At 33.8% G+C, this 11,235-nt stretch overlaps 2 protein-coding genes across 2 annotated transcripts; both read left to right on the forward strand.

Annotated features, from left to right (window-relative positions):
• LOC105168283 (2-phytyl-1,4-beta-naphthoquinone methyltransferase, chloroplastic) lies at nucleotides 1,146-3,719 on the forward strand. The gene is made up of 7 exons (XM_011088303.2): nucleotides 1,146-1,388; nucleotides 1,538-1,602; nucleotides 1,931-2,021; nucleotides 2,183-2,277; nucleotides 2,440-2,635; nucleotides 3,052-3,151; nucleotides 3,432-3,719. Exons 1-7 carry the CDS (start codon nucleotides 1,287-1,289, stop codon nucleotides 3,530-3,532), a joined length of 750 nt encoding a protein of 249 aa, XP_011086605.1. The 5' UTR covers nucleotides 1,146-1,286; the 3' UTR covers nucleotides 3,533-3,719.
• LOC105168658 (2-phytyl-1,4-beta-naphthoquinone methyltransferase, chloroplastic) lies at nucleotides 6,589-9,460 on the forward strand. The gene is made up of 7 exons (XM_011088790.2): nucleotides 6,589-6,727; nucleotides 6,860-6,924; nucleotides 7,642-7,732; nucleotides 7,818-7,912; nucleotides 8,545-8,740; nucleotides 8,920-9,019; nucleotides 9,110-9,460. Exons 1-7 carry the CDS (start codon nucleotides 6,623-6,625, stop codon nucleotides 9,208-9,210), a joined length of 753 nt encoding a protein of 250 aa, XP_011087092.1. The 5' UTR covers nucleotides 6,589-6,622; the 3' UTR covers nucleotides 9,211-9,460.

Consider the following 11,235-nt stretch of genomic DNA (forward strand, 5'->3'; position numbering starts at 1 on the left):
GAGAAACTTCGTGAAAATATTGTACTAGATGACCGGCCTATTGGTGAGTAGGGAACATATATGTTTATGCTGACATAAAATGCGCCGAGTTTGCCAGTAGTATTTGAAGTAATGGGTAGATTTGGAATTAATGAAGATCATGCAGGTCCATCTTCATATGCAGGCCCATCAAACAATTCAGGTCCATCTACATACAAGCAACAAGACGATCAGCCTGAAGCCGATCTTAAATAATGAGCCAGTGGACTCAGAACCAGACAAACTTGAAGTAGAGAGCCATATTAATGATAATCCTGAAAATGTCTGGTTTGTCATTCACAATATCGAGTTGCACCACCAACAATGATTGCACATTGTTCCATTGTGTAATATAGTCTCTATGAAACGATGCCCGATCTTTCCCGTGATGCCCCCGCCTATCAATTGTATGTAAACATAGTTCACTTACTAGTGGATTTGGGGGAATGTTTTAAACCATGGCAAATTGCCAGAGAACCCGTTCCGGGTGATGCATGTCCACAATCACATAATGAATCAATAGACATCATATATTCCATGATCTGCGAGTTGCATAAAGTGGCAGAGAACAGACTTCGGGTGCGTCACCATCATATGGTGTAAAAAAAAACTACAATATCATACCACGTAATCAATATATTCGGATATATATGTAATAAAAAGTACTATATATAAAAAATATTAGCCTTACGTACCTCATTTTCATGCATACAATCCAACATATTCCTAAAAATACGGCGGGCATTGTGAGCCGTATGGATCCAAGATATATGATACGACCATTTAAAAGCAAAATTTACATCAATACAACTTAAGTCAATATTATATATCACAAGATATATTTATAATTATAGATAAAAGTGTCCATACCATGCAACATATAGAGTGATAGGTAAGATGTTTTCATTGCCAATTAGTGTTGGCAGCAGATTTGCCGTACTATTCAAGGGAATCGGTGCAAGTGTTATGATACGTGACCATTCTTTTCTAATAAGATACAATTTATTATATTCAAATGCAACTTGACAAATATACTATTATTATATTCGTAAGATTTGAATTATAATTTAACTACGTGATCTCTACGCTGCCCATGCTAGGTTCAATTGGTCATAAAATAAGCTGAATCAGGCAGATCTCATCTAAGCCTGGCAGCTTGCAACTGATATTTTCATAAAACAACTACAAATATATATTAACCCAAACTATGTTTTCTTGAAACTTTGTGAAACGAATCTTGGAGCTTTCGCAGAGACTGGAAACCCTGAATGGCTACATCTCGACGTCGACCGGAATCAGAGGCCGCAACCCATGAGGGTGCAGCTGAGCGGCAGGAGCTTTTTAACCGTATTGCTCCTGTCTATGATAAAGTACTGCGTACCCTTTTACTATATATGTCTTCATATATAGTTCCCCTTTAGCTCCAACTTCTGAGTTTAATTATGCCTTCATTATGAATCTTGTTGTCATTTAAGCGAACAGGGATTGATTTTTTAACATGGGTTTTGTTTGAATGCAGTTGAATGATGTGTTTAGCCTGGGAATGCATAGATTATGGAAGAGATGGTCTATATCTTGGAGCGGGTATCGCTCACTGCTTTATTTTTGTGCTTCAGAGGTTTCTTTGTTTGCTGTACTTGTGTCTGTAGATTTATGTTTATTTTTCTTCCGTCAGAGGTTTATTGTGACATTCCGCTCTTGTTTTAGGTGTGTGAGTGTGGACCATTTGTGCTTCAAGATTGAATCTTTTGTTGTCCAAATAGGAAATTAACTAAACGCCTGATTCAAGATTGTGAATTTGAATTCGTATAATGCTTAGTTGATAAGTTGAAGTTTGAGATGTTACTTGTGGTTTTCCTTTTCTTTTGCTGCTTGTAAGAAATTTAGGACTGAGTTTTATGTTTCAAAACAGGGCAAAAGAAGGAGACAAGGTGTTGGATGTGTGCTGTGGAAGTGGGGATTTGAGTTTTCTGTTGTCTCAGAAAGTTGGAGTCAATGGCAAGGTCTGGCCTGCTTATCTTCTTCATATTTTGGTTCTATTTCACTAAATTAATATCAGCAGATGAGTGTGAAAGTCATCATAAAGCTATTCGAGAATGTGTGACTAAGTTTTTCTTTCCTCCTATGTCTTCTTTTACCCATTCTCGGGGTGGCAATTTCATAGGTTATTGCTCTAGATTTCTCCAAGGAGCAATTACAGGTAGCTGCATCTCGTCAGCGAGAGCGCTCAAAGTCAAATCCCTGCTACAAGAACATTGAGTAAGCATGCTAAAACCCATTATACTCCCCATCTGGCTACCAAATCAATTAAATCATCAAAGATCCAATCAAAACGTGAACCTATGCTTAAACCCTTGAAATTTCTTGCTATAATAGTGACCATCCTTTACTAGAGCAGTGATGTAATTTGATAAGTTTTAGGTGGTTCCAAGGAGATGCGGTCGATTTGCCATTCCCTGACTCGACTTTTGATGCTGCTACAATTGGCTATGGGTTGAGAAATGTCATTGACAGGAAAAAAGCTCTGGTGCAGATGCATCGAGTACTTAAACCGGGTGCAAAACTATCTGTTCTTGACTTCAACAAGAGCACTAGTCAGTTAATCTCTACTATTCAGGTACTTATTGGCATTGCCTAATTGACGTTTCCAGAAATCAGGCCTTGGCAATGATGTGGCTCTCCTACATAGAACCGTTTAAGTCGGTATTTTTATATAAATTGTCAAGCCGAACAGGGTCTTTGCTCAACTAGACCTATTCATAGCTAGACTCCGAAGTTGATGTTTGTATATCTGTCTCGAAATTTGTTGCCCATGTTCTTAACCAACAATCTTGATCTGCATAAGGTCCAAATTCCTTTGCCTCCTATTACCATTACTTTGCGGGACTAATTTCTTTTAGACGTTATAGTATACTTTCACTTTCTTGCTGTTTGATGTGCATAGACAATGTTCCATACTCCATTTGTTGCACCGAACTTAATGAATCACGAGATATATCAGTCAGCTAAATATCTATGTTTCACTTTTTCCAGGATTGGGCGCTTGATCATATAGTGGTTCCTGTGGCAAGTTGGTATGGACTTACAAGCGAGTACCGATACCTGAAGAGCTCAATCAAGGGATATCTGACAGGTGCTTTCCTTTTCGCTCAAAGTATATATATCTTTGCTGTTTCTATTATCTTTCGAATCTTTCTTCTATCAAAACCGGCACATTTTCAGCAGTAATATGTATTGTCTTCTCTAATTTCAACGGCAATGCATCTTTTTCCTGAATGTGTTTTGAGTTTTGATATTAACCTAGACAAGTCGCTCTGCTGTTGCCACATTGCTTATGATAATTCTTGAAATCGGAATAAGTTGCCATTTGAATGACATTAATTTGCATATAATACACATATGTTCCGACGCAGGAGCTGAGTTGGAGAAGCTAGCTTTAGAAGTGGGGTTTTCTGAAGCCAAGCATTATGAAATTGCTGGAGGATTAATGGGAAACTTTGTCGCCAAACGCTAGAAAGGTTTCTTTCCGGAGCACCGGCTTCCGCCCAAGGCTTTGTCCTGGCTTTATGCAATTTCTGAAGGCTCGTTCATGTTGTTGTTGTTATAGTTCTGGTAGTTGCGCTCATCAGAGGGCTTATTCTGACACAATCAACTTCAATTTCTCTCTTATACCTAATGAAATAACACATGAAGTTGCAGAAGCGAGCATGCAATTTAATGTTTTAAGTGACCTTCTTTTTATACACGTGGAACAGTGGAGAAATAAGAAAACTTGACTTAATCCTGTCAAAATTCGACAAACTAGTTCAATTATTTCGGGTCAATTTAAACATGACCTTGTGCTTTACGAAATTTTAAATTTAACCCCATATTTTGTTGAAACTGTGGAAAGAGGCCAAGACTTGCAAAAATTCCTCCTCCCACTAACAGCCAGCTGACTATTTTTTTTATCCATGTGTACGTGATTTTTACGTGGGTTCTCTACTATTAGTTTTTATGTACGTTCGTGTTGGGGCACTTTTTTGCAATATTTTGACCCTTTTTTGCAACTTCTAACCGAACATGAGGTTAAATTTGAAATTTCATGAATCATGAGGTCAAGTTTGAAATCATTCTAAACTATGGGATTAATTTTACAAGTTTGCCTCAAAATTTAACAATCGTTGCAAATTCATCAAATTTTTTAATTATCTGAAAATTAAAACTTACATTTACATAATTAATCATAAATTTCAAGAGACTTGAACAAAATAATTTTAAGAAATTAAAATTTATTTTATCTAATAAATTAAAAAAAAACATTACAAAAACTAACAAAATAACAAGTTGGTTGAATATCGAAATACATTATAAATTTAAAATAAATAACATAAAACATTAAAGCAATAGGAAATTTGAGAAGAATTATAACTTGGTATTGATATTGGCAAATTATAAGATGGAGCAAATTTTTTTGCTTGGCTAAGTGAGAATTGTGGTTCTAACTAATAGAGAGAGTATTTAAAATCGAGTGATTGAAGAAATTGGCTTTTGTACAAGAACATATAAATTTTGATTCTTCTTTCTTTTCTTTTTTTTTTTATTTTTAAAAACATTGTTGCCTCCTTCGTCTTTGGGTCTCCATTCCTTTGCTCCTACTTTCTCGTTAAATATCGAGTGAACTACATTTTTTATTCCATAAGTAGACCTATTTTCAATTTTGGTCTCACACTCAGCTCAATTCGCACATTGAATCCTATATGTGGTTTTTTTTTTTTTTTTTTTTTCAATTTGAAGACCATTTAGGGATTTTCGTCCAATTGATAACGATAGTTGCTCTCTCCGTTAGTCAATACAATCAAAATAAGGGTAAATTACATATTTGGTCTCATAAGTGGACCTGTCTCCAATTCCGGTCCCACGCCAATTCGCATATTTACGTGTGAGACCAAAATTAAAAACATGTCTACTTATGGAACCAAAAATATATATAATACACAAATAATGTCAAAACAACTCAGTATTCAGAACATTTAAGAATTATGGCATAAAAATATTTTAGCAAGCTTCAGAATAATAGCAAATAAATTATGAATAATTGATCCTAACTTAATTCTATCCACCATTTAGTCATATTTTATCCCATTCATGTTGGTAAACGGGGCTTTAATGTATGCAGATATCTATGAGCCGTCCACATGATATCATTAGAGTTGCCTTTCTTGTACGTCACGGTGTATAAATTGATCAATAGAAATAAAATTCTGAATTAAAAAAAGTACCTGGGGTTGTAAGTTTTCTTTCCGCCAAACTCTGTCAATTGAAAGACTAAAATTACAAAATATTAAAAAATTACATGACTTATTTACTAATTTAAAAAGAATAAAAGTCTGAAATGCTTAAATACAAAAATTACAACATAATAATTACATTTAACTTTTTTCTATATTTTCATTAATGCCTCGTTAATTGGGTAGGGGACAAGTCTAGGAATACTGATATTTGGCAAATCTACAGGTAGGGATGATAGACACAATATTTCTTATTTAATTATTTCTGGACAAATTGTAGTTTGATGTAAAAAACCTCACATATGCTATATCTATGTTTGGCCATTTGCCTTCCCAAAAAGGAGAACAAAGGGAGGGATGATAAGCAATTGGGAAAATCTTATTATTAATTAATAAGGGACGTAGACAGTTTAAAATTAGACGAGTTATAGAAGTAAATCTTTGTTCCAACTAAATTTTAAAGGAACAATCCATCAATTATATTGTTATTCTATTTATTATCTATGTGATTGCATTTTTTAGATTTTACGATAACCATACAACACGTGTAATATATTGATTATATTATTAATTCGACTTTAGTTGAATTTAATTTGAGCTTAAATTAATATATAACTAACAGTTGTCGTACGTACGTTGTTTTTTAGTACATATATTAAATAGACTTTCATGCTTTAAAATGTATGTGTTATAAAAAAATAAATATATATATATAAGCCATCATAATATATTAAAATAAATAAATAAAAACCAATTTATCAGTACTAAATATAAAACTTAAAACTTATAAGTTGAAGGTGTCTATAGCAGCTCTTTTTTTTTTTAATAATAGTATAAATTTAAATGAGAATTTTCCATATGTATTTAATATTTTGGTCTCACAATAATCAAATAAATATTATATATTATACTATTCACCATGATATTTTTATAAGTAGTGATTTTTAATTAATTATGACAGAACGTCATAATTCATCCACTGTGGACAAATATACACTAATAATTGACAATCTAATATTAGACATTTCTCTCGTGAATAAGTTTAAAGTTATTGATTCGAGCCTCGTCAAACATGTTAATATCTATTTCATCATGCAAATTATTATTATTATTTTTCTATAACAACTACAGAGGTAAAGTCCAATATTGAATAATTGACTTCTGAAATACTGCAACTTGGTGAATGAAACAATATATACTATAATTTAATTTGTACACCCAACCTATACTCTTACATCATAGGTTAATAATTTGGCAGCTTCATTATAAATTGCTTGAAGTAAGTGTCGAACAAATAGATCCCCCGGGGCTTCAGCAGACACTGAAAATATCGAATGGATACTGTCCGTCGACGCCCACCGCAGTCGGAAACAGTAACTCATGAGGGCGCGGCTGAGCGGCAGGAGCTTTTCAACCGCATTGCTCCTGTCTATGACAAAGTACTGCGCAACCTTTTACTATATTATATATGTCTTCATATACTCCAACAATTCTTAGTATCAATGTTCTTCTCTTTCTCTAAGCAAATGGGAATTGATGATGTCTGAGCATGGGCTTTGTTTTGCATGCAGATGAATGATGTGTTTACGCTGGGGTTTCATAGGTTGTGGAAGCGGTGGACTGTTTCTTGGAGCGGGTATTTGTTTGATTACGTATAATTACCTTTATTTTATTGTGATTTTGTTTAATTACTAATTAGATCCTTTTGGTTTGAATAATTAAATTTAATATACTGATAAAAGATCCATTCATTAATTAAATTCTCAAAATTTGCTGATATTAATTGGAAAAATTCATGTGACACCGTCATCCAGTGATATTTGGTTTAATTATATGTATACTCTTATGATTTTGAAAAATTATACCTCTTATCTCTGACGTTTGCTTCTTTTCAACAAATGGATCTATTAATCATTTAGTCAAATTCTTAAAATTTGTTGACATGCATGAGCAAAAAAGAAAAGGAGAGAGTTGGATGAAAACTTAAATTTACTCTCAATTGATTTATTATGGACTTATTGTGGACCAATAAAAAATATTTTGACCAAACTACTATTATACATTTTTATAAGTTAATATATATGAGGACTTACATCTTCACCGTATTTTGATCAGACAAGGGATATTTATTGCTCGTAAATATATTTGCTGAGTAGGGAAATTAAACTACAAATTAAATATGATTAATAATATTTTATTTTAAATTGCTAAAATTGTATTTTCATTTTTCTTCTTGTTAATCATCGGAAGCAACTCTTATATAGCGCGCAAACTGAGAAGAGAGACATTGTTAAATCACGATTCTATATGTTTAGGAAAGGAAGTTTTGAATTTTTGATGTTGTAATAAACAGGGCAAAACAAGGAGACAAGGTGTTGGATGTTTGTTGCGGAAGTGGGGATCTGAGCTTTCTGCTGTCCGAGAAAGTTGGAACTGATGGCAAGGTTTGATTTCCTCATCTTCTTCGACTGTACTTCATAAACATATTTTACTTTGTGTAACCCTTTTTGGTGTGGCAATTTTTCATAGGTAATTGCTGTAGATTTCTCAAAGGAGCTGTTACAGATAGCTGCGTCTCGCCAGCGTCAGCTCCAGCGCTCAAAACCCTGCTACAAGAACATTGAGTAAGCATGAAAATACCCTATCGGTATCATAATTCAAGCTATGGTCCCATATTCCATGATATTGGCATCTACATCTACCTTTGCTGATTCGAAAATATCAGCCGATACCTATTATTTTTTGAGTATATATGTATTGTTGATAATATCCAATAATATTGGGTGGTTTATAGCTGATACAATTGTATAGTATCCGCGATAATATTAAATAACATCATATTGCACTGAATGCTATATACATTTATGAAATTTATACTTTTTATTAAAGCTCTTTGCAATATGATTTTGTTGACGCATTATTACATTTATAATGAATATTTTCTTATTACTAATAAACTATTTTATTTTACATTCAAGTTTGACAATAATGCTTGATTTAATTTTATTCCAAAACTTTTATTAATCTTTTAGAATATTTGGATATTATATAATGCAATTATTTTCGTATCGCCCAATAATATTTCAACGTACGGTATCTTGTTTTGCCGACTTTCAAGAACTGGTGATATGCTGCACTAATGAAAATCATCAAAGATTCCAATTAAAACATTACCTAAAGTTAAAGCCCTGAAGTTTCTTGATATACAGTAGTAACCATCCTTCATGAGAACCCCATATAATTTGATAAACTTTAGGTGGTTCGAAGGAGATGCAGTCAGTCTGCCGTTTCCAGACTCCACTTTTGATGCTGCTACAATCGGCTTTGGGTTGAGAAATATCGTCGAAAGGGAAAAGGCTCTGCAAGAGATGTCTCGAGTTCTAAAACCGGGTGCAAAACTATCCGTTCTTGACTTCAACAAGAGCACTAGCCGGTTAACTTCTATCTTTCAGGTGCTTATTACCTGTAGGAATTTTCTTATTTGATGTTTCTGGAAATCAGGCCTTTGAAACGATGTCCGTGTGCTTTCATAATTTGAACGTGTAACGATTAGGTGTACTAGACGTGTTTGATCTGCATATACGAGTACAGAGATGTGGTTTGTTATTGTATCATTGTTTTGTCTTTCTAGGATTGGATGATTGATTACATAGTTGTGCCTGTGGTAAGTTGGTATGGATTTACCAGCGAGTATCGATACTTGAAGAACTCAATCAAGGGATTTTTCACAGGTGAGGTGGCTTATAACTTTTAGTTCTAAGTATATATACCTTATTCCTTTAACTTTCCATGCAACTTGAGTAGTAAATGTTGTGATTCAGGAAATGAGCTGGAGAAGCTGGCTTTAGAAGCAGGGTTTTCTGAGGCCAAGCATTATGAGTTTGCTGCAGGATCCGTTGGGAATTTGGTCGCGATTCGCTAGACACATGTCTTTCCCAGCCCATGCGGCTTCCACAGATGTAGGTTCTCCGTTCATGAGCTGGCTTTCTGCAGTTAGGCTCGTTGTTGTTGTTGTTGTGGTGGTGGTGGTGGTGGTTGTTTCAATAAATTTGTCAATTTCTGTTGATCAGAATTGTCAAAGTTCGTTGGGATTTTCTCACTTATAGCAAATGTATTTAATGCATGGAGTTGATAGTACATTGCTTGTTTAAATATATCATTTATTTTAATTAATAATAATTCATTGCTTTGACAGTAAAAAAAAAAAAAAAAGTTTGAGTCAAAGCAGCCTGCAAAACTGCATTTTGCTGATGCAGCGGTGTTGTAGTGTTGCTGCATTTCACTCAACTCTCATTGCAAAACCGAGAGTTGAGTGAGAATTGTTAGAAAAGAGGGAATTTTTCTTTTAAGTGATTATGGCTAATTTTGATCCTATTGATACAAGTGTGTTGTATACGCAATTAAACTATCGGTCTAAAGATGTGCCCCGAGCTCCGAATGCAACTTTATACGTACGACATGGTGATATATCTTTTTTCGTATCCTTCAACTAGTCCCAGGTCACATTCGTGTTTTGCAAGTGCTCCAGAATATGGGATTTTTTGGTGTTTTACAGTGTGGTCATATTGATATTGACACATATCATATAACTGCATTAGTCCAGAGATGGCGTCAAGAGGCGCATACTTTTTATTTCTCGATTGGCGAGGCAATTGTAATTTTACAGCATATCACTATCATCTAGGCCCTCCCGATGGAACGTAATCTTATTTTCGGAGTAAATGAAAGGTATAGTCTCAGGAGTGGACTCATCGAGCCTGGAGTCTCTACCTACAGTAGTCCTAGATTTTTGGTAAAAAATTACGGTAAGATAAAGAGAGGTAAATCCAAGTTGGTAATTAACTATATTAATAAAATATTAAAATTTAATGGTTATTACATTCCTAGTAGAAAGTACTTAGTTGATTGCATTAAAGATGCAAAAGCGTTTTCTGATTTCGATTGCTTATTTGGTTTTTATCAGATTAAAATATAGAGTGAATCAAAGAAATTTACTGCATTCTCTATACCACAGGGACAATATATCTGGAATGTACTTCCAGTGGGTTTAGATAATGCACCCCATATATTTAAAAAAAATAGATAATCTTTTTAAAAATTATTTTGAATTCATGTTTGTCTACATTGACAACATACTGATTGCATTTAAAAATATGAAAGATAATAGTAAACATTTTTTGAAATATTTTCTGATGAATGCCATAAGAAGGTTTAGTGCTTTTTGAGAAAAAAACTACTATTGCTGTCAATAAAATTGAATTTTTAGGAGTTCTTATTGACGAAGCAGGAATAAGTTACAGGATCACATTGTGGAGAAAATTCGCAATTTTCTAGACGTACTCAAAGACAAGAAGCATTTGCAGAGCTTCTTGGGAGTCTTTAATTTTGCAAGTATCTTTATCAAGGACCTTGTAAAATACAGGAAGGATTTTCAACCACTAAAGGAAACGAAAAGCGTAAAGTGGAAATGGGAAGAAATCCACATGGAACGATTCGCAAAAAAAAGTTTGCAGTAACCTGCCAAAGCTTGCTATACTGCAAGATGAGGATGAATTGGTGGTCTACACAGACGCCAATGACTATAGATGGGCAGTGATGCTTATGAAAAAGACAACTACAGGGGAAAAATCTTGTAGATGTACAGGAGGATTGTTATCAAAACAACAAACCAAAGTTTGATACATTAACGAGAAAGAATTCTTTGCGGTTTGGAAGGCTTTTAAGAAATTGCCTTTATTTTTAGTAGCTAAAGAATTCTTTAAAAGTTAATAATAATGTTAAGATTATCCTAAAAAATAAATTAGTACCCAAAATAGAGAAAACTAATATTATCAAATGACAGACACCTCTAAACTAATACTAACGAATTGATATCTTCTTTTTCTGCTGCTTGGCAAGAATACCAGCATATGTAGGAAAAATTAATTTCCCACAAAGGAGTAAATCC

The sequence above is a fragment of the Sesamum indicum genome, linkage group LG8 (genome assembly GCF_000512975.1).
Source record: "Sesamum indicum cultivar Zhongzhi No. 13 linkage group LG8, S_indicum_v1.0, whole genome shotgun sequence".
NCBI classification, from domain to species: Eukaryota; Viridiplantae; Streptophyta; class Magnoliopsida; order Lamiales; family Pedaliaceae; genus Sesamum; species Sesamum indicum.

What these genes read in the sequence shown, in the direction of transcription:
- LOC105168283 (XM_011088303.2), top strand. Translation starts at nt 1,287, where the DNA reads ATGGCTACATCTCGACGTCGACCGGAATCAGAGGCCGCAACCCATGAG. An exon ending in TTGCTCCTGTCTATGATAAA is followed by an intron (nt 1,389 to 1,537) that starts GTACTGCGTACC and finishes GTTTGAATGCAG; the next exon opens with TTGAATGATGTGTTTAGCCT. An exon ending in CCCTGCTACAAGAACATTGA is followed by an intron (nt 2,278 to 2,439) that starts GTAAGCATGCTA and finishes GATAAGTTTTAG; the next exon opens with GTGGTTCCAAGGAGATGCGG.
- LOC105168658 (XM_011088790.2), top strand. Translation starts at nt 6,623, where the DNA reads ATGGATACTGTCCGTCGACGCCCACCGCAGTCGGAAACAGTAACTCAT. An exon ending in AAGTTGGAACTGATGGCAAG is followed by an intron (nt 7,733 to 7,817) that starts GTTTGATTTCCT and finishes AATTTTTCATAG; the next exon opens with GTAATTGCTGTAGATTTCTC. An exon ending in CCCTGCTACAAGAACATTGA is followed by an intron (nt 7,913 to 8,544) that starts GTAAGCATGAAA and finishes GATAAACTTTAG; the next exon opens with GTGGTTCGAAGGAGATGCAG.